The sequence below is a fragment of the Stenella coeruleoalba genome, assembly GCF_951394435.1.
Source record: "Stenella coeruleoalba genome assembly, chromosome: 13".
Lineage (NCBI taxonomy): Eukaryota > Metazoa > Chordata > Mammalia > Artiodactyla > Delphinidae > Stenella > Stenella coeruleoalba.
Window position 1 is genome coordinate 64,234,470 of NC_137159.1, and position 24,437 is coordinate 64,258,906.

The 24,437-nt window shown below is 37.9% G+C and overlaps 1 protein-coding gene across 3 annotated transcripts in view; it reads right to left on the reverse strand.

The window, feature by feature from the left end:
* The window catches only part of TTC27 (tetratricopeptide repeat domain 27), a 184,685-nt gene that overhangs the window by 17,453 nt on the left and 142,795 nt on the right, over positions 1 to 24,437 (reverse strand). For all 3 annotated transcript variants that reach the window (XM_079941111.1, XM_079941112.1, XM_079941113.1), the window contains exons 14-16: positions 17,536 to 17,634; positions 13,831 to 13,883; positions 8,732 to 8,897 (exon numbers count right to left, since the gene is read on the reverse strand). In XM_079941111.1, coding sequence (XP_079797237.1) covers positions 8,732 to 8,897; positions 13,831 to 13,883; positions 17,536 to 17,634 — 318 coding nt within the window. The remainder of the gene's footprint in view (positions 1 to 8,731; positions 8,898 to 13,830; positions 13,884 to 17,535; positions 17,635 to 24,437) is intronic.

Below are 24,437 nucleotides of genomic sequence, written 5' to 3' on the forward strand. Positions count from 1 at the left end.
TCCACTAAAAATATACGCAGCTATTATTCTGAATTTCTCTTTTATTATTAGTGAATTTAAATCTCTTTCCAAATGTTTGTTCAGTAAGTATATTTCCTTTTTAAGATATTTAAATTTTTTCTTAATTTGTACGGAACCCATTATTTTCCAATGTGAAAACGGTTTTATTGTTCATCTTCATATGGAGATTACATAGCCTACAAGCTGATGCACTAAGACGTTGCTAGCCTCTTTTTCTGAACCCCAATTCTGTACACTGCTTAAAAAAAAGAGAAAGTTGATGAATCTGAGAAAGTAACAGCAAACACATGGGAAACCCTGGAGAGACAGAGACTGGCTGGGTCCTGGTTTGGTGGAGAAGAGCAGCCCACGATGGAGACGTACAAGGGACCAAGGTTCACAGATGGGCTGAGAAAAGCTGTTTAGTTGTGCTTTTTTTTTTCTTCCACACACTACTCTATACACCACTTGCCATCAACGTGGAGAGACTGAAACACAGCAGTGCCAGCCCAGTGCAAGCCAGGGACCAGGCAGGTACCGCCTGGGGGCAGAAGGCCTGGCCAGCCCCCCACCTGCTGGATGACTACTCAGGAAGATGGGACTGGAAGACAGCAGTGCCTGGCAGAGATAAGAAAGGTTTCCTGAGGAGCCAGGCCACTTGGCGGTGGTGGTGGTGGGAGGAGGCAGTGGCAAGGTGTTTCCAAAAGGTGAGCTCCCCTTGTGGCCCAAACTCACCAGGAGGCGCACAGTTGGTCCTGGGCTTGCTTTAGACCCTCTCACCAAGTACGCATTACCAGTCAAGAAGCCAATATCCCCAGGGGAGTAGGAGCCAAGAGGGACAAAAGTAAGACATCTGAAAAGTGCAACCATAATGAAAGAAACAAATTGAACAGCCTATGTGACAAAGAATTAAAGGGACATGTGGAGGAAAACTTGATTTCATAATACATATCCTCAGGAAGATGAGCGGGAAAAACCAAGGAAATGGTGAGATCCCCTGGGTAGCAGTGTAAGTGGGGAAGAAAAATAGCGTGAGGACTGAGCCTGGAATTGCTCTCATAGGGAAGGAAAGGCGAGAATGATTCTGCAAAGGAGACGAGGAAGCTGCATCTGGTAGCTTAAGAGTTGTGAAATTCTGGAAGCCTGCCGAAGAAAGCATTTGAAGAAGGAAGAGAGATCAACTGCGTTAAGTGTAACAGATAGGCTGAGAAACCTGAGGGCTGACAGCTGTCCCCTGGATGTGGCAATATAGACCCTGACAACAGCACGCTCAGTAGGCTGGCGGAGATAAGCCTAGAGGGCGTGGGTTCCAAAGAGGACAGGAAAAGGGGAAGTGGAGACTGTGCAGCAAGATGCTTCTCCCAAAGAGTCAGCCCTGAAGAGCAGCAGAGGAATGGGGTGGGGGCTGGGCTGGGGGCGGGGGGAGTGCACATAAATTATTTGTGCACAGTTTGTAAAGCTTGAGAACTTTCAAAAAACAAGAGCAATGATAAATGCATTTGTAATATAACACAGCTATACAGGTAAACTTTAACCCATGGTGATTATAAGGGAAGGTCCACTTGCCTTTTTATTGGAAAACTAGTCCTAATACTCTACTCCAAAGATATTCTTTATTTCGTCTGTGGTTTTTTTCTTGGGGTTTTGGACACCCTTGGGGATCTAATTGAGAGTTTTGAACCCTCTACCCAGAATAGGTACATAGCCACATACACAAATTTTTTTCATGATATTTCAGGTAATCTCACAATCTTCTGAAGCCTAAAAATAGATCCTTCTTAGAAATTCTAATTTGTCCACCGTGGCATGGGATTCTGGTCTTCTCTCTCAATACTGCATACGACTAAGTAAGTGTATCTCTTTGAAAAGCTTTATTAGTTTTCTATCAACTCCTTCCCTATTCTTATTATCCCTTCTGTCCCTTCCAGATGTTCAAATCTCTGGTATTGTTTTAGGCAAGACCTTCATGTGATCAGCTGAGGTCTCTCTGGCCTTCTCTCAGGGGCACCTCTGTGCATGTCGCCTCTCCTTCTACCAAAGCTACCAATGAGGTGTGTGTTGGACACACTCCCTTACCTTTACCAGCCTCACTATTCTCAAAGCCACCGCTTTCTCCCTAAAAAGGAGCATGAAAGTTGTGGTGGGATGAATAGTGTCCCCCCCCCACAATTCATGTTGAAAAAGAACCTCAGAATGTGATCTCGTTTGGAAATAGGGTCTTTGTAGAAATAATTAGTTAGGCTGAAGTCATATTAGATTAGTGTGGGCCCTGAATCCAATGACTAATATTCTTCTAAGAAAAGGAGCCGACAAACAAAGACATGAGGGAAGGAGGTGAAGTAGGTGAAGAGGGAGGCACAGGTTAGAATTATGCAGCCACAAGCCAAGGAATGTCAGGAACCAGAAGCTGAAAGAGGCAAGGAAAGATTTTTCACTGAGCCTTTAGAGGGAGCATGGCCCCGCCAACACCTTGATTTCAGACTTCTAGCCTCCATTACTGAAGAGAATCAATTTCTGTTGTTTGAAGACACCAAGCATGTAGTAATTTGGTAGAATAGCCCCAGGTAACGAATCCAGCAGTCTTATGTAGAAAGACTAAGGCAACGTGGAGAACAGTACGAGGAACGCTTCCCAGGGCACTTAACTGGCTTCTACTAACCCTCTTCCAGTTTCAGTTCAGGAAGCACTAAGTAAGGCTGTCATGTCTCAGCCTGTCCCTCCTCAGGACAGTGGCGTCCAGTCCTCTGGTCAGAAGTCATCCTTTCCTCATGTGTAGAAGTTTTCAATTCAAATCTCTCCATCTTTTCTTTAGCAGAGTGTGGTTTTTGTGTCATGATTAAAAATGTTTTCTCCACCCCCAAGCTTATAAAAATATTTACCATACTTTCTTTTTAGTGCTTTTATGGTTTTACTTTTTCAATAATAGCGACGATACGATCACGATGCTGACGGCAGCTATACTCACAGCACTCGTATGTGCCAGGCACTATTCTCTGCCCTTTACATATATTAACTTACTTAGTCTTCACAACAGTCTTGTGAGGTACTAATAATATCAGCCCTGTTTTACGAAACTGAAGAACAAAAGTGGTCAGTAATTTGCTCAGGTCATATAGCTAGTGATTGGCAGAGGTAGTAAGCAAAGGCTGTCTAACCCCAGAATCTATGCTCTTACCTACAACATGATCCTGCTTCTCAAGCCATTTCAATTTAAATATTTATCCAGGGACTTCCCTGGCGGTCCAGTGGTTAAGGCTCTGTACTTCCACTGCAGGGGGCACAGGTTCAATCCCTGGTCGGGGAACTAAAGATCCCGCATGCCAGGTGGCACGGCCAAATAAATAAATAAATAAATAAATGAATGAATAAATAAATATCTTATCCATTTGAATTTATTTTGGTTTAAGGAGTGAAGCAGAGCCTTCATTTTGGGTCCCAAATGCTTGGCCAACTATTTCAATACATATTGAATATTTTATTTTATCCCACAGATTTAAAATGCCATCCTTAACATGAACTAAATTCTCATACTTGAGTCTGTTTCTGAATCCTCTCTCCTGTCCCATTTCATTCCTGTAGCAGATGTTAACTCTTAATATAATAAGGATATTATTAGCTTTTTATCTTTTCTATTTGTTACAAATATTTCATCACATATTTTTTCCATGAAGTCATAAAAATTCCTTCACGTTTTTTTTTTCTTGCTTCAAAGTTCAGGAAATATGGTAAATACCCACTTGTACTGCTAATTTTTCTAGGAGATGAAAAAATATTTCGCATATATTTAGCCCATTTGGAATTCATTTTGTGTATCATAAAATAATCTAAGTATATTTTTTGAGCCTGGATGTTTAGAGGGATTTCATTTTAATCAGTATAAACAGCCCTGCAGCCCCTCACTTCCTAACTAAACCAATGCCACACCACCAACTTCATGTAATGACGTCTAAATCTCTAACCCACATCTCTAATCACTTCAGTGATAGAGCACTTTTGTTTCATTCTCTTTCCTCAGCCTATTTCTCACTTCCACCATGGTCCATGGACTGCATCAAGCAGAGTGTGACTGTGGGGGACCACCACTAGCCCCTGAAGAGAGCTGACGTTTTCTCACATGGAGGAGCAGCGATTCTAATCTCCACAAAGAGAAAAGTATAACTATCCTCTTCCCCAACACTAACCTTGAGGTCCTTGGCCAAGTCTCCCCAAAATCTTGGCTGAAAGCACAAGGCGTTGGCCCTTTGAATCCTGGAGGTCTTCAAAGCAGGAAGGAATAGGATTGCCTCAGGTCCAGTTACAAACACTTCCAGGAGGGCTGGAGGCCAGGAATGAGGCCATTTCCCTCCTCCCTGGCTTGGCCAAGTCCCCCCTCCACTTGGAGCTCTCTAAAGAACCTGCTCTGTTTCCTGGTCTGATAACCCTGACCCTTGGCTTCCCCACACCTCAGTTATCAGAGAGACGTAGGCAGTTTAACATTGTCTTTTTCACTCCTTCACCAAAAAAAGAAAAAATTTCTTCACGTGTGGAAAAGGCATGCACAGGTTTTAGGTTAAATAGGTCAGACTTCAAGTCCTGGCTTGACTGCTCGTTAGCTGTGAAAGATCAACTTTATTAGTTCATCTTGCTGAGCCTCAGATACTTCAGCAGTAAAATGGGGATAGTATCTACTTCACAGAGACAGAATTTGTATACAATATATCCATTCCCTCTGCTCTTCTCTCTCAGGTAAGCCCAGCCACCACTTGCTCCAGGACTTCAATCTGGTTGGCAACCTGCCCCACTGCCCATCAACACCACCTCCCTCCTTCCCCAAATAGAAATCCACACAAAGAACAACATAGGAAAGAATACATATTGTATGACATTCAAGAGAAAGCAAAACTGAACTGTGATGACAGAAATCAGATAGTAGTTGCCTGGGTGAGGGGAAAGGGTGGTGGTTCAGTTGACTGGACAGGGGTATAATAGAACTTTCTCTGGTGATGAAAATGTTCCATATCTTTTTTGGGAAGTAGTTACATAAGAATACTTAATGGTCAAAACACATCAAACTTACACTTAAGATCTGTGCATTTTATTATATGTAAATTATACCCCAATTTGAAGAAAAAAAACTTTGTTAGATATAGTTCAAATGCACATTAATATGATGGGGAAATGTGCTTTTTAATATAAATCTTCCCATAGACTTCAAGGCTTGGTTCACACAAAAAGCAGACATGCCTAAATGTGATTCTTATCTCTGGTTCCTACTAGATATATGACTGGTCAAGTTATATAACCTCTCTGGGTCTCATATTCATACATTGTAAAATGAGGACTATTTAGTACCCACCTCAAATACTGTATGCCCTATAAAAGATAATCCATGTTAAGTGCCAAGAACATAGTAAGCACTGGATGTATGTTAATCCCCTTTCCTTCCTCTTCCATTTATAAACAGCAAATGGGGTGCAATAATGCAATACTTAAATTTTTCCCAAAATGACTGAAAGTTATCTAAGAAGAAGGAAGAAGAGGAAGGGGAGGAGGAGGGGGGATGGGGGAAGAGCAGAAAAAGATAAAAAGAAAAGGAAAAAGAAAAAAAATGAACACATCAACATTAGAAATTATCCCAAGGAAAGAAGCATGAATGTACACAAGGATTTGTCTATAAGGATATTCATGGCACTATTAACAATAGTAGAAAACTGGAAAATCAAACAGGGACTAATTACACAGAAACATGAAAATTAGTTTTATGATAGATTAATAAAAGTGTGTACAATCCAGACATGAATATAAATATCTATTATAGAACAGTGTTCTTGAGTTATACTAATCTATGCATTAGTCAAAATTAGGACATAGAGACAAAAGGCAGTAAATGATAAAGGCAGTATATCCACCCATTCTCCTATTACAAATAGTGAGAAAAACAATTTATAGTTAATTTATCATGTGTCTGTATTAAAATGAATATGAATTTACATACACACAATAAAAAAATTAAAATGGCAGTAATCACATCTATAAAGAAGTAGAAAAAGAATAGATAAAAAGAGAATTTTAAAGCAAACTGAAATAGAATGAGGTCAGGTAGTATGAAACATAAGAATATCAGAGTTTTTTTGAAAGACACCTGTTACCAAACTTGCAGAGTCAAATTCAGTAAAATTATTTTAGCCAAGATAAAAATATTCCAGACAATCTATCAACTGTCTCAGTTCACACTGACCAGCAGTGAGAAAACATGATGGCAGACACAAATATGCCACGAAGCTAAATATGACAGAGACCACACCAGCCATCAAGACCTTCCTTCAGTGATGATTTAACCACTCTGGAGTGATTCTACCCACACCTGCCAGAGAGCAAACACCTCCATCAGTATTCTGTGACACTTCTGGAGAAAGCTATTAACAGGGCCTAGTATAAACTGACAAATTATTTCACTGTGGCTATTTCTCCATCTGAATACCCGAAAGTTCTCTATCATAAGGTGCTAAAGATGATCATTTGACCCGAGCAAGTCACTGGTTATCTAGTTCTTACGTTCTGAGTAATATTTCCCCAAATCCAAATATAAAAATTAAGCTAACAGCCATACCATCTGACATCTTTATAGCACCTTATGTTTTTCTAGGTGCTCTGTTTATAAGCAGTATTTTGTCTAACAGGAATGATTCTTGGTGTTCCTGTGTGTGGCAGGGATGCTGAGGGAAGAAGTCTTAAGAATACAGATGCCACCCTTGATTGTTTCTAAAAATACTGAACTTTTATAAAAACTAATTTCAAACTCATCAAAATATTAGTGCTCAGATGAAATACTGTTGTATGAAAGGAGGTTTGGTTCATATTCTGAATTTGAGGAACAAAAGAATTACAGGAAAAAAGAAATCAACATATTAGCTGGCCATGAATTTAAACTAAATCCTAATAATTTTCTCTAGGTAGGAAACGACTCAATTTTCACTTAAGTTAAAAATGATATAAGTTAAATACTCTGCTAAAACAGGTAGAGGATTAGAAAATTTTCAATGGGAATTAGAACACCGTTTTGCTATGGGTGAAAATTCTTATGATTAGATTTGCCGGAAGGAGTTTAAAACTGTGAATATGATCACTAAAATATGTTTGGAAACTCTATTTAAGATAAAAATTAAATGAAAGCATCTTAATTTATGCTGGGAGAAGTTTTGGGGTTTTTCTTAAAACTTTTTTTCCTTTTCTCAAAATACATCTCTATGCATTCAGAACAAGCTTTGTGAAAGGAAAAAAAAAAGAATTTATTTCAAGTGTAAAATGGAATATACTACCAATGCAAATTATTTACATTCTCCCTGAGATTTTAGAACAGGCTTCACAAGGCTTTCTTAGTAAAGAAAGGTCTTTTAAAAAATTACAGTTGAGATAAACAAGAGACAAGCATTTTGCAATCTCTGCACCATCCTCAGTGGTTCAGCAACACACCGAGATCTGTTCAGAGCCTCATCAGTGCCCTTTGCCAAGGCACTAAGTGCGGAAGAGAAAGAGCCATCACAATGGTGAACAGGACAAGTACTAGATGGCCAGAGGACTGTGCAAACAGATTGGCTAGGGTTCCTATCCTCTCTAGGATGTAAAACTCTGCTATGCTTCCATGCACGTTTTAAGTGATCTTCACTCTATAAAATTCAAGTCCCTTCTTTCTATAATGGATGGTTAATGTACAACAGTTAAAAAGGGGGAAAAAAAAAAAAACAAGGAAAAGAAAAGTAATTGAAGGGGTCAACAATGCTCCTGTAAGTAGGCATATGGTTCTACTTGAAGCCACAGATCTTTAAGTGAACTGCCCAGAACCTGAGCTTTAAAGCAATTTAGTGAATTATATAGCTGGATTTGCAAGAACATGCAAACAGGTTGAGGGCTGGGGCTACGAAACCAGAAACCAGACAAGGTAAATTTTGGAACAGCTGGAGTACATCTATAATAAGCCATAAGAGTAGTGAGGTATTATCATATATTACATGTTATTTGTTTTTTCATAATTCCAAATTCATCACTTTAAATAATATATATGTTGATTATTGCAAATAAAGTATTAAATTTTCAAGCCCCTGGACTTTGTAACCTATAAGCTCCTATACACCCTATCTTTAAACATTCTCTTCACCCACGATAAAACCCACAAGGTCTTATATATTTAATACTATTGGATGTCAAACATAGGGGCTTCAAGTCTCCCATAGTTTCTGAAAGGATATAGTATTTTTTGTACTGTTAAGAATCAACCAGTCCTGACTTCATCCCAATGAAGACCATCTCATTAAACAGTGCAAAGAAAATGTTAGTCTTCATTTCTATATTGTTCAAACAATCTGAAAGTATGCAGTAAATGACTGTTCAACGAGTGGATAAATGAGTATGGGAGTTAATCCAGCTACTGCACTGAGATAACCAAAGTTATAAATAACACAAGCATCACTCTATTAAGTTTCTGCAAGCTGACTCTACATATGTAAACCACATATCAGATTTTCATAACTGAGTCACAGTAATATTCAGTCTATGATTACACAAACATATTTGACATTGGAATGCCAGAATTAATATGTAACTAAGAATATTCAACTATACAAAAAAGCCCTCTTTTATATATTACTTGTGTTTAACAAAATTTTCCTATGTAGAGTCAAGGAAACAATTTACATTATGTAATGAAGTATTAATACCAAACACAAACTGAAATAACAAAATATGAATATCCTACCTGAGTATCTTTGTATTTGTCTCTTAAGTCCAAGAGCCGATGATAAGCATTAATGGCTTCTGAAAATTCCCCAATGTCAGTGCTAGTGAGAATATAGTTTTCCCAGATCTGCCAATGTTCATAGTTGCACTTGAGGGCTTCTTGTAAAGTTCTAAAAGCTTTCACTCTATTGAAGGTCAAGTTAAAAAAACAAAAACAAAAAAAACAATAATGAATAACCATAGCTAAATAAACTATAGCTAAATGTATAAAATACTAATGTGGACTTTCTGTCAGTCCTTAATCATTCATGTTAATAAACAGTATTAGAGGTTCAAACAACCCGAAACCACCTCAAATTTCCCTAACAGGAAATGGCAAACAAAAACAAGTAGAAATGAAACAAGAATAGGGAGACATATATAAAAACCAAGTAGAAATTTTGAAATTGCAAGAGACATTAAAACAAACAAACCAGGCTTCCCTGGTGGTGCAGTGGTTGAGAGTCTGCCTGCTGATGCAGAGGACACGGGTTTGTGCCCCAGTCCGGGAAGATCCCACATGCTGTGGAGCGGCTAGGCCCGCGAGCCATGGCCACTGAGCCTGCGTGTCCGGAGCCTGTGCTCCACAATGGGAGAGGCCACAACAGTGAGAGGCCCACGTACCCCGCAAAAAACAAAACAAAACAAAAACAAACAAACAAACCAAAAAACCTCAACATGTGACAAAAACTAGATTACACACAGTCAAAAAGAGTACGGATGAATTGAAAGATAACAGTGAGGAATTCAGATTAAAAAATAAAAGAGTAATAAAGAGACAGAGGAAAGAATGAGAGGTAAGATTTAAGCATATATTCGATAGACATTCCAGAGTAAATAAATGCAGAAAATGGCAAGACACTACATTTGACAAGGTAATAGCTGAGCATTTTCCAGAACTGAACAAAGATCTAAATTCTATGATCAAAAGTATATTTTGTGTACTGAGCATTATATTGGGTTGGCCAATAAATAAAGGTAAACCAACACCTAGACACTTTGTGTGAAACTGCAGAACATGAAGATAATCCTAAAACCTATAAAAGAATGACAGTTAGAGGACAGCAGATATTTCATTAGCAGCAGAAGATGGTAGAAGGCAATAAAATAATTTAAAGTGCAAAGTAAAAATAACTGTCAGCCTAAAATTTTATAATCAACTAAACTTACCACTCAAGAATAAATGCAAAATAAAAAATTTTACATGTACAAAGACTAAGGAAGTTTACCACCTACTGACCCTAACTTAAAAGAACTATTAAAGCATCTCCTCTTGCAAAAATAAAAGGAACTTCAAAGAGGAGTAAAGGGATATAAGAAATGATCAATGGTGAGAAGAGAAAATGAAGTATGTCAGTAAATTTAAATAATTATTGAGACCAAAAACAATTATGAGTTGTGTTTAAAAAAAAAAGTAAAACTACAAGTATATAGACCATATTCTCTGCAATTAAATAAGAAATCAACAGTAAAGAGACAGTTAAAAAAATATATGCCTGCAAACTTAAAAATGTACTCCTAAAAAAAAGGAACCTACAGTGGGGGGAGGGCGTGGAGAGATTCATATTAGAAAGTACAAAATATTTAGAATTTAATGAAAGCATTATATACCACCATCTGCAAGATATATGTAAAGCAGTATTTAGAGAGAAATTTATATTTTTATATGTATTGATTATAATTATGAAAGATGGGAAATAAATGAGCTAAAACATCCAACTTAATTTTGTAAAAGAACACCAAATAATTCTAAGAAAGAAGAAAAGAAATTCTAAGGAAGAAGAAAATATGAAATAAAATATAAAGAATATAAATGATCAACAAAACCAAAAGCTGACTTTTTGAAAAAGACTAATGAAACAGACAAATGTCTAACTAAATTCCATTTAGAATTTAGAAAAATGGTATATATAAAATTAGTAATTTTTAAAAAACTCATAAGAGAACATTATGAACAAATTATGCAAAATGAGCTAAAAAATAGAAAGCCAAATAAATCAATAAAAATTAAAACCAGGCTAGGTGGTTTTACAGAATCCTTGCCTTATCCCAGCTACTTCAAAAAATAGAAAAACACTATTAAAAACTTGATATTGACAAGGAAATCAACAGAACTTCATGTCACCTATTCTAAAAGTTAAACATCTCAGCTCTCAAAAAGATTCTTAATACTTTACTGGCTCCCTTATAGATCATAAATGCTTTACTGGACAACTATAGTAACCTCTTTCAAAGGTATGCTATCAAATCTCCCTCTCCAAGAGCCACTTTGAATTTGCTAACTTAAGACTACAAGGTCCACCTCCCTTTCCCTGCTGAGCCTCACAGGGTTTCACCAAGACCCCTCCTCTTTGCTGACTTCAACGCAAATTTTAGAGAGGATGGTGGGGGGTCTTCTGGCTGACTCAGGCCCTTGTTCTAAGAGTCACCCCCTAAAGCACTTAAAAAGAAGTGTAAATTCTTTTTAGTAACCTTCCCTGCTAGTCACTGAACACACAAATCATTTACTCATTCTCTAATATACCTATAGTACTAATCAAAATTTCTTTACAATTAAGTCCTTTTAGTCTTTTCATAACCACAATTCACCACAGTTTAGTTTCTTATACCCTATATTAAACAATTTACCGAAAGTTGTCATGGCACTGATTCATTTATCCCTTGACCCACCCTCCTTTACAGTTAAAAATGTAAGTGCCCTTGCTCTAATACTTCTTCAAATTCAGCCATAAATTGTTTCTATGTGATTCTTTTTTCTTTCTCTACTCTACTCCCTATGCCCACCTCATATGTGATAGCAACTGCCTTCAAAGGCAGTGGACTGAGATTCTGCAGGTCTCCCATCTACATAGGGGGTGGGGGTGAAGTTGTCCTACTGGAAAAGAACTCAACAAGCAGCAGTCCACACCAGGAGGATTATCCTTTTTGTATGTCCTCCTATCCTCCAATCACAATTTTTTGGCTTCAAAATTTTTGCAATGAAATCCTTTTTTTGGAGGTATGACTTCCTTCTAAGGAGCTTCAATTCCGGATTCATTTATCAAACCCACAATGGTAGTGATACTGCACTATGACAGTTATATAGGAAGATGGAAAAATTTCCCACGGGACTGGTAGGGACATGATGCCTAGGGGAATCAGATGAAACGGGGGAAAGAGCACTTTAGTGAAGAACCTGGTGACAGCAGAGGGAGAGATGAGATAGTTTAAAGGGTCACTTTAAGGCAGGGGTAGGATTCTTTTGAGAGGAGCATTAATAATTTGCCCCTGAAGTAACAATCTCCTGAGTCAAAACTGAGCTCTCTCTGGAGCAGCAGCAGCAAAGTAAGCAAAGAGTAAAGAGGCAAGAATAAAGGAGTGATTTACCTCTGACCTTACAACCCCACTTTGACACAAAAACCTATTCATGGAGCTGCAGGAAGACAAAAAAGTGTCAAAAAGAAGCTGAGGAACAATGTGCAAGAACCACTAAGAGAGAAAGCAATTAGAATTCTTAGGATTAATGGGCTGGAGGACAACACAGAGTATCAAGAGCCTCACTACATACAAAATTATCAGTATTACTAAAAAAACCCACTGAGATCATTCTACAACTATGACAGGGACTTCCCCTGCCCCTGCTTTAACTAAACCAAAAGGGTCTCTGGTGAGTTTTAACACAATCAGTTGCAATCAAGAACATAATATTACTTTCCAAAGGGAGCAGCAGAACAAACAGTACTTTACTTATGTAGATCGTCATTCAAGAGCAGCGGAAGCATTTCATGATCTCGACGTAATGTGGATTTAATGGTATCTTCAGAAATACTTGTGAATCCACAAAGAAAAATTAAATTTGAAAATAAGGCGAAATAAAAATGGAAATATATCTACCCTTTAATTCATTTATTTAAAACTGGGGCAACAGCCATCCTTGCCTCTTCCCTTTCCTTTGCTTTCTATAGCCAGTCAGTAAGCCCAGTTGGTTGTTCTCTTTATAAACTGGCATCTGCCCCTTCTTTTTCCAGTCTAGTTATCGCCTGCCTGGACTGTTACCACAGCTGTCTCCTAACTGGTTTCCCTGTCCCCAGTTCCCACTCTATTCTGTCTCACACACTGTCACCAGATAAATCTTCCTAAAAAACTCCTTTCTTCATGAAATCACCCCACTGAAATCTCTGGCTTCCTACTGCCAACAGGATAGTCTCAACTAGTCAGTCAGATAATCAGAACACGCTGCCATTTGACCCCAAGTGACCTTTCCAACCTCATGTCCCACTATAGATCTCACTAGTCTTGAGCTGGACTATTTTACTTCCTATATCCTAAAGTGTGGCATTCATGCCTGTCACTCTGCATTTGGTCACATGGATTCAGAATGCTAGGTACACAAATTAATGACCATTTATTTCCAAATCCTGAAAGGCTTCCCTCTCTCCCCTCTACCAATTCTTCAAATTTTAGCTTGAATCCAACATTCTCTCAGAAGCATTTCTGAACCAGCATCACACACCTTCTCTCCTCTGAGGTCCTCACAGGACTACATGAGTGGCAGAGAATATAACTGTTCTACAAATATCACCTACCATTATTATAGCCCTCTTTGTACTTCTCACTTGAGATTTACCACATACAACTTATATTATTAATCAATTTTTAAAATAATATGGCATAATATTTTATTTTTTAAACCCACACTCCCTGAAGACATTGGTTCATACTTATATGTCTCAATAATGTCCAGTACACAGCAAGCAATCATTAAGAATCTATCAGCTGAGCTGACTGACTAAAGGCATGCTTGCTTTTACCATGCAATGAAATTTAGGATACAAAACTTCAGTATCAAATAAAGAGGTCAAAAAATATTTCTTAAAAAAAAAATATATATATTTCTTATTTTATTACATACTAAATGTTTTCAAGAAATAAACTACACCTGGAATGCAAATGGCGATATTAAGTCATTCTAACTCAAAGATATGGGTAGGCAAGGGGAAAAAGACAAAGAGTAAGGCACAATATTTCAGTGTTCAGTTGAAGAAAATCTCATTCATTTATTTTGGAAGCAAAGTTCTTCAACTATTTTGATGCACTTACTTTTGTTTTAATCGGATATAAGAAGTTGATAAATTGTTCCAAGCTTCAGCGTTCTGAAATGATAGACAACAGTTACAGACTATTCTCATTTAGGTATAATTGCTGCAACCAAAAAATATAACATATTTTCCTAGCTCAAGATGTACTCTTTACAATGTTAATTTTCAATAAGGTATGTTTAAAAATGTATAAGAAAATTAAATAAATTAAACTTAACACTTATAATTTAGAACAAAAATAGTCAACAAGGGCTTACCTGGTAGCACAGTGGTTAGGAATCTGCCTACCAATGCAGGGGACATGGGTTCAAGCCCTGGTCCGGGAAGATCCCACATGCTGCAGAGCAACTAAGCCCATGTGCCACAAACTGAGCTTGTGCTCTAGAGCCCGCGAGCCACAACTACTGAGCCCACGTGCCACAGCTACTGAAGCCCAAGCGTCTAGATCCTGTGCTCCACAATAAGAGAAGCCACCACAATGAGAAGTGCGTGCACCACAATGAAGAGTAACCCCCGCTCGCCACAACTAGAGAAAGCCCACGTGCAGCAACGAAGACCCAACGCAGCCATAAATAAATAAATAAATAATTTTTTAGGTCAACAAAATGATATAACTATTATAGCACTAATTTGGAAGTTTGCTAAGATTTTATTTCCAAATTTATATTTACAAAACAGTTGGACAATTTACAACATAATTTACACAATATATAGATTAACTACAAATCTAAAGTAATGCAAAATATTGTTTTTCCTATCATAAAAGGCTTTGCTATTTTACCATCATCCTTCATCAGATGGAAGAGTAAAGGAATATGTGTTCTCCAGTGTTAAGCCTAAGTATTTCATCAATCAAACATACTTCTCTACCTATTCCTCTATGCAATGACAAAAATAAATTAAAGCCTCTATATAAATGTTGATTCTAACAAGAATGATATAAATTATGCTTGTTCCTCTTTGTTCCACGTTTTATAAAACATAAAGTATATAGTTCTCAAGTTCCATACCTATGATATAAAAATTAATTGGCAATGGACCTCTCCTTACAGACAGAGCACTGTTAGTACCAGACTAGCCTTATCACCATAAAAAGTTACAAACTGGACGAAATTTAGGAAACAACTGTTTTTGAGAAGTTGGACAAAGGGTTACACAGGACTATGATCCCTGAGAGAAGGACAGTTGAGTTGTCTCAACAATCAACCTACACTTCTATCTAGAGGCACTTTGAGGGCTGCAGCACAGAAAGGTAGGAACCAAACAAAGCACAGCAAGTCTTACTAAGAGCGGGAAAAGAGTTCAGAGTTCAGGGCTGAAAAGGTGGCTGAATTTGCAAGACAAAATAACAGGGAAGAGAGATCTGTGCAGACAATAAGCTCCAGAAATCTCAATAAGCATCTCCTTGAGTCCTTGTCTGAATACTAAGCTATACGTGTGCAGGGCAAAACTTCTTAAGGCCAGGCAGGGAACAACTACCAGACAGCTGCGAGCTGAATGGAGATTCTAGAGGTCACACGGTTCTGGGAGTTATTCAAGTTCCAACCAACCAGAGAGGAGAATTCTTACTCATCACCTGTGGGATTAAGTTCAGCCCCCAAAAGGTTATACCTCAAGAGAAGGTTGACAGCAACTCTGGAATACGGACAACTCCAGACCCACCTTAAGCTTAAAATCAAGCTGATTCACAGGTAAATTAACCAAATGCCAAAATAAAACTCTACCTTCCTCAAGGGGAAGACAACAAAACCCAGAAACTCAACAACATAGCATCCACAAGTGTAGGATATAATTTTTAAAAATTGGTAGACAGGCAAACAAGCAGGAAAATTCATCCATAACCAAATAAAAAATCAGTAAATAGAAACAGACACAGAAATTAAAGAGATGTTGGAATAAGCATACAAAAATTTCAAAGCAGTTGTTATAAATATAAAAAAAGATTTGAAGAGAACACGATAAGGTAACAACTGGGGAATCTCAGTAGAAACATGAAAACTATAGAAGAACCAAATAAAAATTCTTGAACTAAAAAAAAAAATACATTGTCTGAAATGATGTTTAGTTTTTTTTTAAATTGAGATGTAACTGATATATAGCATTGTATTACTTTTAGGTGTACTACATAATGATTTGATATATGTGTATATATCCGTGGGATATATTGATTACCACAATAAGTTTAGTGAATATCCACCACCACACATAGTATAACAAGTTTAATGAATATGTTTAACAGCAGATTTGACATAAACATAAGAGCTAAACCAATGAAACTCTTAGAAGAAAAGATAAGGTAATCTTCATGATCTTAGATTTGGCAACAGATTCTTAAATATGACACCAAAAGCACAAGCAACAACAGAAAAAACAGACAGGCTGGACCTCATCAAAATTAAAAACTTTTGTACCTCAAAAGACACTATCAAGAAAGTGAAAAACAACTTGCAGAATAGGAGAAAATATTTGCAAATCATATATTTGATATCAGATTTGTATCTAGGATATATAAAGAATTCTTACAACTCAACAGTAAAAAGACCAATAACCCAAATAGGTAAAGGATATCAATAAACATTTCTCCAAAGATGATACACAAATGGCCAAAAAGCACATAAAAAGATGCTCAACATCATCAGCCATCAAGGAAATGCAAATCGAAACCACAACAAGATACCACCTACTAGGATGACTGTAATCAAAAAGACAGACAATAATCAAAGACAAGTGTTGCCAAAGATGTTGAGAAATTAGAGCCCTCACACATTGCTGGTGGGGATGCAAAATGGTGCTTTAGAAAACAGTCTGGCAGTTTCTCAAATTTTTGAATAGAGAATGGATGAATTGTGAAAACATTAATCTAAGTGAAGAAAGGCAGTCAAAAAGACCACGCATTGTATGATTCCACTGATATGAAATATTCAGAATAGACAAATCTACAGAGACAGAATGTCCATTAGTGGTTGCCTAGGGGTGGGGATGGGGGGTAGACGTGGAAGGTGTTTGGGAGAAATGAGGAGTGACTGCTAACAGGTACAGGGCATTTCTTTTTATGGTAATAAAAATGTTCTAAAATTGACTGTGGGGATGGTTGCACAATTCTGAAAATAATTTTAAAAATCATTATATTGTACACTTTAAATGGATGAACTAGATGGCATGCGAATTATTTACCATCTCAGTAAAGCTGTTAAATATTTATAGACTAAAAGAACTTTCTAATAGTGCAATTAACATAGGCAGCACATGCTGGTGAGCAACAAAATATATGTGACACTTTGCTGTATACTCAGCAAAGTATATTTTTAACTAAAAAACTGTTCTACCAAAACTATTTTCTAAACAAAACAATGAATAACTTAGCTATTACGAGAAGAAACTTATTTCTATATTTATAACTCATATAACTTAGGGTGTGAAAGAGATACCTTCCTCCACCACAAAAGGAATTGGTGTTCTTCTTTTTTTTTTGACATAATACAAAGTTTGAATCTTTTTGCCGCTTTCTCTCTCTCTCGCTCTCTTTTCTTACTGTGATAAGAACACTCAACATGAGATCACCCTTTTTAAAAATTTTAGGTGTACTCATCTTACATAACTGAAACTACAGACCCATAGGAATTCCTGTTCTGAACTGCAGTACAATTCAAATAACTTAAAGAGTACCAAAAAGCTGTAATAAGGAAAGAAGAACAAACAAACTTACGTCAGGTTCTAGAGTCACACAGCGCTGAAATGCCCTTGCTGAACCTCCATAGTCTTCCAAGGCCAGATAGGCACAGCCCAGAGAAAACCACACCCCGAGCTGCAAAGACCAAAAGACAAAGTCATTCAAACACATAGACATTTATAGAATTAACCTGAAAATCATTTAAGATACTATCAACAAACACACTACACTACTATAAAGAATGTAGAGCTATAATTTGGCTTACATTTTATATTAGTTTAAATGTAGGAAACTTAGCAATGGAGATGGCATTTTTCCATATAATTTTCGAAGCTAATACAACACTGAAAGCACGTGCAATATCACTGCACGTCTTTTACCGAGAAAGACCATTTTTTGTGTTAACCAACTCCATGAAAGCAATGGACAGCTCTGTTGACAAGCCCTGATATTATAAATGTGGGATTAATCTAACATTTTTACTGAGCATCTATGTAACTATGTAGAAAGTATACAGAGCATCAGCAGGTTCACAACTGATGAATGTATTACAAACTTGAGAGGAAAAATTTTTGCTTCCATCTTCAAGTTAGACCACAAGTACTTCTGCAGTTTAACCAAGAGCCAAATTGCCCTAGCATGTATCTGTTTAGGTATGCCCAAAATAATTTAGAAAAAGCAGGCTGAGAATCTGGATTACCAAAGAGTCATTCACAGAGGAAAGCCTGACTTAAGTCAGTATGATTTGTAAACTTAGAGATGTAGAAAACAGGTAAATTAGGAAGTAGCTATTGAAATCACAAAAGAATTCTTTACATCACAGGGTTTCCTTAAAATTCAATAGCCTCTGTCAAAAGGAAGATAAGACTGATAAAAATTCAATGAAATTAGTCAGAAATGCAGCTATTACAACTTTGCTTTCCTTTTAGATATAGTTAGTAAGGCCGGCAGCAGAATGCAGTTTACTTTCTTACTTTCTTTGACTTCCAGTACAAAGGCAGTAAGCCAGCAGACAGACTTGGTTGAACACTTTAGGGTGGGAAAGGAAATGAGGTGCTCTGTTATCTGTCCATAGCCTTCCACAGAGGCAAGTAGGAAGCTGCCCCTATATCCCTCCTCCCCCTGCCATTCCTACAAAACTTGTTCCATATGGCTAGTTGAGGCCTGAAATTTCTTTAAGCAGATATAGATTTTTAGCCCATAATTAGAGATAAGGCTTAGAAAGCAAACATCCTTGGGCAATTTAACACTTTGCCTTGAATTCACAAGAGGCTATAAATAACTGCTATGAGGAGCCTTTAAGAGAAGAGATTTTGTTAGAGGTATAGGTAATGGCTAGAAACGGGGTGGCTGTGTGTTTGGGGGGGTGGGGGAGATGCAGAGGTACTAGGTGGAAATAAAGTTAGAAGTTCACTTTTCTCAATCAAGGGACTCTAGCAACTTAAAAATTAGCTCATTACACTTTGCTTTTGTCTGGTTATTTACAGAATTAACTGAAAAGAGTTCCATACTCACTAAACGTGACTCATTTGGGGAGGGTCTGATGCTAACGTATAAAACAACATATAAAACAAGCTCTCTTACTTTTAACCTAGTTGAAAGTTTCAAAATCTGTGTATTATATTTCATCATTTATAAGGTACACTTTTTTTTTCCATTTAACATCTCTGCAATAGATGCATCTTAATAACCCACAGCTGATCAGAGTTTTATTGGCAGCATTCAACTTTCTATACAAGGTGGCACTTACATGTGCCTCTTACAACTGACAGCATCTTATACCCCAATAAATCATGGCAGCAAGTTTACTTGGAATGAGGTATACCTCATTCTGGGACTAAATCAAGAAAAATGAGAATTGCCCTCAAAGTTCTCAAAATGCACGTGCCCTGCTTGCTTCCTGCATCAGCAAAGGACAAACTCCCCACAAAACTATTTCACATGTGTTATAAAAAACAACAAGTGTAAATTTAAGATGTAAATAAAGAACTTTATTTTTCAATCCACCTGAAAAAACAAAGGTTACAAACGTCTGAAATTAGCAATTATCTCACAGCTCTAACACAAGCTGGTGATGAGATTACTGTTGATCTTTAGGTTTTTAAAGCAAGTCAATATTTTGTAACCAATGTCCTAAAACCAAAATAAATTTGATGAAAACCAGGCAGATGGCAATTTAATATATAGTATTATGATTCTCTTTTCGCTCTTGGTAATTTGTGTAATTGTTTTTTAATTTGTGTCTGAAAGAAAATTCTAGAATCATTAACTGCTAGTAGGTTTTCATCTACTGATAACATATAATTATGATGGGAGATGACTTCTGTACACATCCTATTCTTTGAAATCATGAAATGGCTTAAAAAAAAACAACAACTCTAGGATCTTCTAACTGCTCTGGCTGACCCACTAAACCATCAAAACTGCATTCATCCCTGCATCTCAATTGAGGTCTTTGGAATTTGGCGGACTAAGGAGAATATTCAGTGCCTCTTACTCTTCATTTTAAACTATTACTTAATCTATATTATCCTCACTGGCATCTTGATTTAGGATGGTCATGCTCTGAAGAACAGAACATCATAAAAGAAAAAAAAATCAAAAGAAGCTTCAAAAAAAAAGAAAACTCACATGATTCCCCAAATTAAAGTTGTATATGGTTGAGTACCAAAGGTCTCTATCTTCTAGTCCAATGTTATCAGATAGAAATATAATGCTAGCCTCATTACATTTGCTAGTAGCTATTTTAGAAAGTAAAAAGAAATGGGTGAAATAAATGTTAATAACATATTTTATTTAACTCTACATATCCAAAATAGTATCATTTCAACATGTTATCAATATACAAAATTATCGAGATATTTTATGTTCATTTTTCTCGTATGACGTCTTTGAAACCTGATGTGTGTCCTACGCTTACAGCATCTCAATTTGGACCAGCCACACTTCAAGTGCTCAACCGCCACATGTGGCTAGTGGCTACCGTACTGGGCGGCACACTTCTACACTATTTCTCCAAAACACTGAGACAGACCCTGGCATACCTGCATCCCTCCCTTTTTTCTCCATTGAAGAAACTAGCTCCTCTGGCTGACACCCTCCCTTAGGCTCCAACTCTTCATATACTATAGTCACTGCTGTCCCCTCCATACAACAGCAACCAGAATAATTAGCACTTAATGAGCACCTACAATGTTTGCCAAGCACTGATACTGTGAGCTTTCCACACATTAACCTCATCTATTCCTCACAACAGCCTTGTGAGGCAGTAAATATCACCCTCATTAAAGAGGTGACCATGGACCAGAGGCAGTCAGCAAAAGAGGAGATTCGAGGCCCAGTCAGTGTGACTCCAGAGCCCACATCATCTCCACGTGACCATGCCGCCCCCCGCTACACCGTCTGCCCCACACACAGCCGTGATTTACGGCAGTGCCATCCTTGTCACCAGTAGAGAGGGCGGGGTGTTGGGGGGAAGGAAAGAGTCCAATTAACATGTGCTGGAAAAACCCAGGAGACCAATTTTTTAAGAACCAGGGCATCATCTAATTCCCCCCTCCAAAAGCTCTCTGGATTAGGCAAGTGGACAAAGATGAAGCAGAAGAATCGATGGCTGTTCGGTTGGAGGAAAGAGCTGAAAGGCAAATCTCTTACCAAGGGACTGGGCAAGGATGGAGAAAGATAATCATCTGACAGAGAAGCTCTGGTGGAGGTTTCTGTGGAGCTTATTTCCAAGGCAAATTGTGAAGGCAGGCAAGCTGTAGGCAGCGCAGTGGTCTTTAGAAGCTGACAGTCTAGCTTTTTCCTCTGAGGGAGCCAGTACAGAAACACAAAAGCAGACCAACTATTTATCTTTAATATGATGATATATGCACTTGAAGAATGGTTTTAAATTATTTTAAAGATAATTATCAAAAAGCAGGAATGGTTGAAAACATGATCTCTCTTTGAATTTCCCTCAAAAGCCCCCTACAGAAACAGTGCAATAGAGGGAAAGATAAATGACTGGGACTCAGGAGGTTCTAAGGTACTGTATGACCTTGGCCATGTCACTTAACCTCTGAGTCTTAGTTCCCCAGTTGTTAAATAGGGGGGTGGGGGGGTGGATTAAGCAAAAATTCCAAGGCTCCTTCAGACCTCAGATTCTGAAAACCTGGAGGTGACAGGGTTCAAAGGTACATTAATGCCATCTAGTGGCAGAACAAGTACACTGATGATGCAAATAGAATACTTAGAATCAGCAGGGTTGACAAACTAGGAGGAAATCAGTTCAATTACAGGCTTAGAAATCAATGAAAAGAGGCGGTAGGGAAAATGAGGCCTAGAAAAGAAATGATTTGCCTAAAGCCACACAATGGTTCCTGGTTTCTGGTGTGCAATACATGTGATGAAGAGAGTAACTGCAATACTTACTAAACCTTAATAATTAAAATAGAAGTTGAACACTAAGTACCACTGGACAGTGGGCATGGATTACTTTTAAAAGTTAATTTTTACAAGGGTATTTAAAGCACATCTGCAATAGGTGTCATTTACTTATGTATTACAATTTTCTTTCTTAAATTATGAGCCTACTATTCAAATTTCCTTCCTCCTCAAGGCTTCTGCAGAATGAATGAATAATCAGTAGCTTCACTTTTGTTTTTTTTTTACTAATTTTCCTTACAGGATTGACTGAATTTTTCTGATGTCCCATATAATAAAGTGTAACACATTATAACTGAATCCTGAAGCCAAGCTACATTCTCCATTCTTTCCTTTCTATACCCCTGACTCATTCCCATGACCCCAAATGCAGATAAGTTGTTGAATGCGGCTTCGTTAAACAGGAAGTGACCCAAGCCAAATCCAAGAGAGCTATCAATGCTGTCTGCTAATATCTTTTCCTAAAATGATGCTTGCTGCTCATAGTTTTTAAAAATGTGCACCAACTCTTTCGTAATCAAATTTCTCATTTACTATCAAATACTATGTTCTCCTCCCTAAGGAAACACAAGTCTTAACCTACCAGCTTCTCCCTCTCTCTCAAAAGTTTCCTCTATGTCAGTGTCTTCTTTTAAACTACAAGAGCAACTGAATTTTATACACACTTTTTTTCTTCTACTAGAAAGGGTATTAATTGTTTAGTGTCCTCCTCTTATTCCTGTCCTAGACTTGGTTACCACTGGTTCTTCTATTTGCCTGCTCTTTCCAGAGAATTCACATGTGAGGTAACATGGGTGTTTACACATCATCTGCATGAAACTCTCCTGTTAGATATACCTCCCTATCTTTAGGCTACAGATAATGGGGTAACAATGATTTTCTACCACACTGCAATGGGCAGGACAGAAAACTCCACGTCAACTGAGAACTTACTATGGGCCAGGAAATATGCTAGATACTTTATACATATTGGCTCTAACTTTCCCAACAGCAAATTGAGATAGGGATTATATCTCCACTTTACAAATGAGGAAACTGAAGCTCAGAAAGATGAAGTGATTTACCTTGGGATTACTAGGATTCAGAGTCAGGTCTATGGCCGCAGAGCTCTGCCCTCCCCTCTACCCCTTAGTCCCAGCTACAGCCCAGATGTTATCACAGTGCTCGTATTTCTTGGCAGTTATGCAAGTTAGACCTTAAGAGTTTCATTTTTTATTGCTTACCAATATGAGAAAGGAAGAACAAAAGAGAAAGAATCTCTTTTTTCTCTACATATTATTCGCATATGGTTATTCTCTTCTCCACTGGAATGTAAGCTCCAATCCTCGAACCTCCCCACCACAGTAACACAAGTGCACAACAGAAACTCTAACTCCATTTCAAATAAAAACATTTCTTCTTTCAAAAACTGAAATGAAAGAGAAAAAGTTGACCCCTACAAATCAAAGAAGAACAAAAGTTCTCAGGTTAATTAACAATTCTATCAGAGTACTACATCGTGGAAGTCCAGTCTTACATATAGCACGGGCAGGGAAAGGTTGCCTTGATTCCTCTAAAACTCCCTGGTCTCGCAGAGAGTCACCCACTGTCATGTGCTGGACTGTCCCATTACATCAAAGTTACAACTTCACTTTGCTCCTGACAAAAGCCCCAATGGTTATGTATTAAAGAAAAACGTTCAAACCCGACAGTCTTGTATTCAAGGCTTTCCATAACATCTAACTTGACCTCAGCCAAATCTGCCATTCCTTCCTAAATAAGACAACATCCTCTAGAGGCAAAACAATGAACAGGTTAAGAGTAAGTGCTCTGAAATCAGAAAGCCCCACCCCGATCCCAGCGCCACACCTCATAAGCTGTGGGATCTCGTGTAAATTAATTAACCCCCTATTTCCTCACCTGTGAAATGAGGGGAATAACAGTAAGTACCTTGGGGATTGGGCTGAGGATTAAAACTGTATGCAAAATGCTTAGAATAGTACCTGGCACCTAGTAAATACTCAACGTTGGCTGCTAGAATTATTATTACAACTGAATTTAAGAAGAAATAGTCAGGACTTCCGTGGTGGCGCAGTGGTTGGGAGTCCGCCTGCCGATGCAGGGGACACGGGTTCGTGCCCCGGTCCGGGAAGATCCCACATGCTGCGGAGTGGTTGGGCCCGTGAGCCATGGCCGCTGAGCCTGTGAGTCCTGAGCCTGTGCTCCGCAACGGGAGAGGCCACAACAGTGAGAGGCCTGCGTACCGCAAAAAAAAAAAAAAAAAAAAGAATAAATAGTCAAAACCTACCGCTACCAAGAAACCTTTGCTTGCTACATGCTTGATTTTTGCATCTGCTAGTCTCCTTTCCCGAAACTATTTTCCTAATTTTTGCCTCCTTTCTAAATCCCAACCACTCCTCTTAGTTCGTGACATCTCCATCAGGCCTTACCTACTTTTCATCACGCCATCACTAGGCACCCAAAGCATGGCATCTATTTACTCTACCCCTTGGTCACAGGAAAAGTTACTTCTG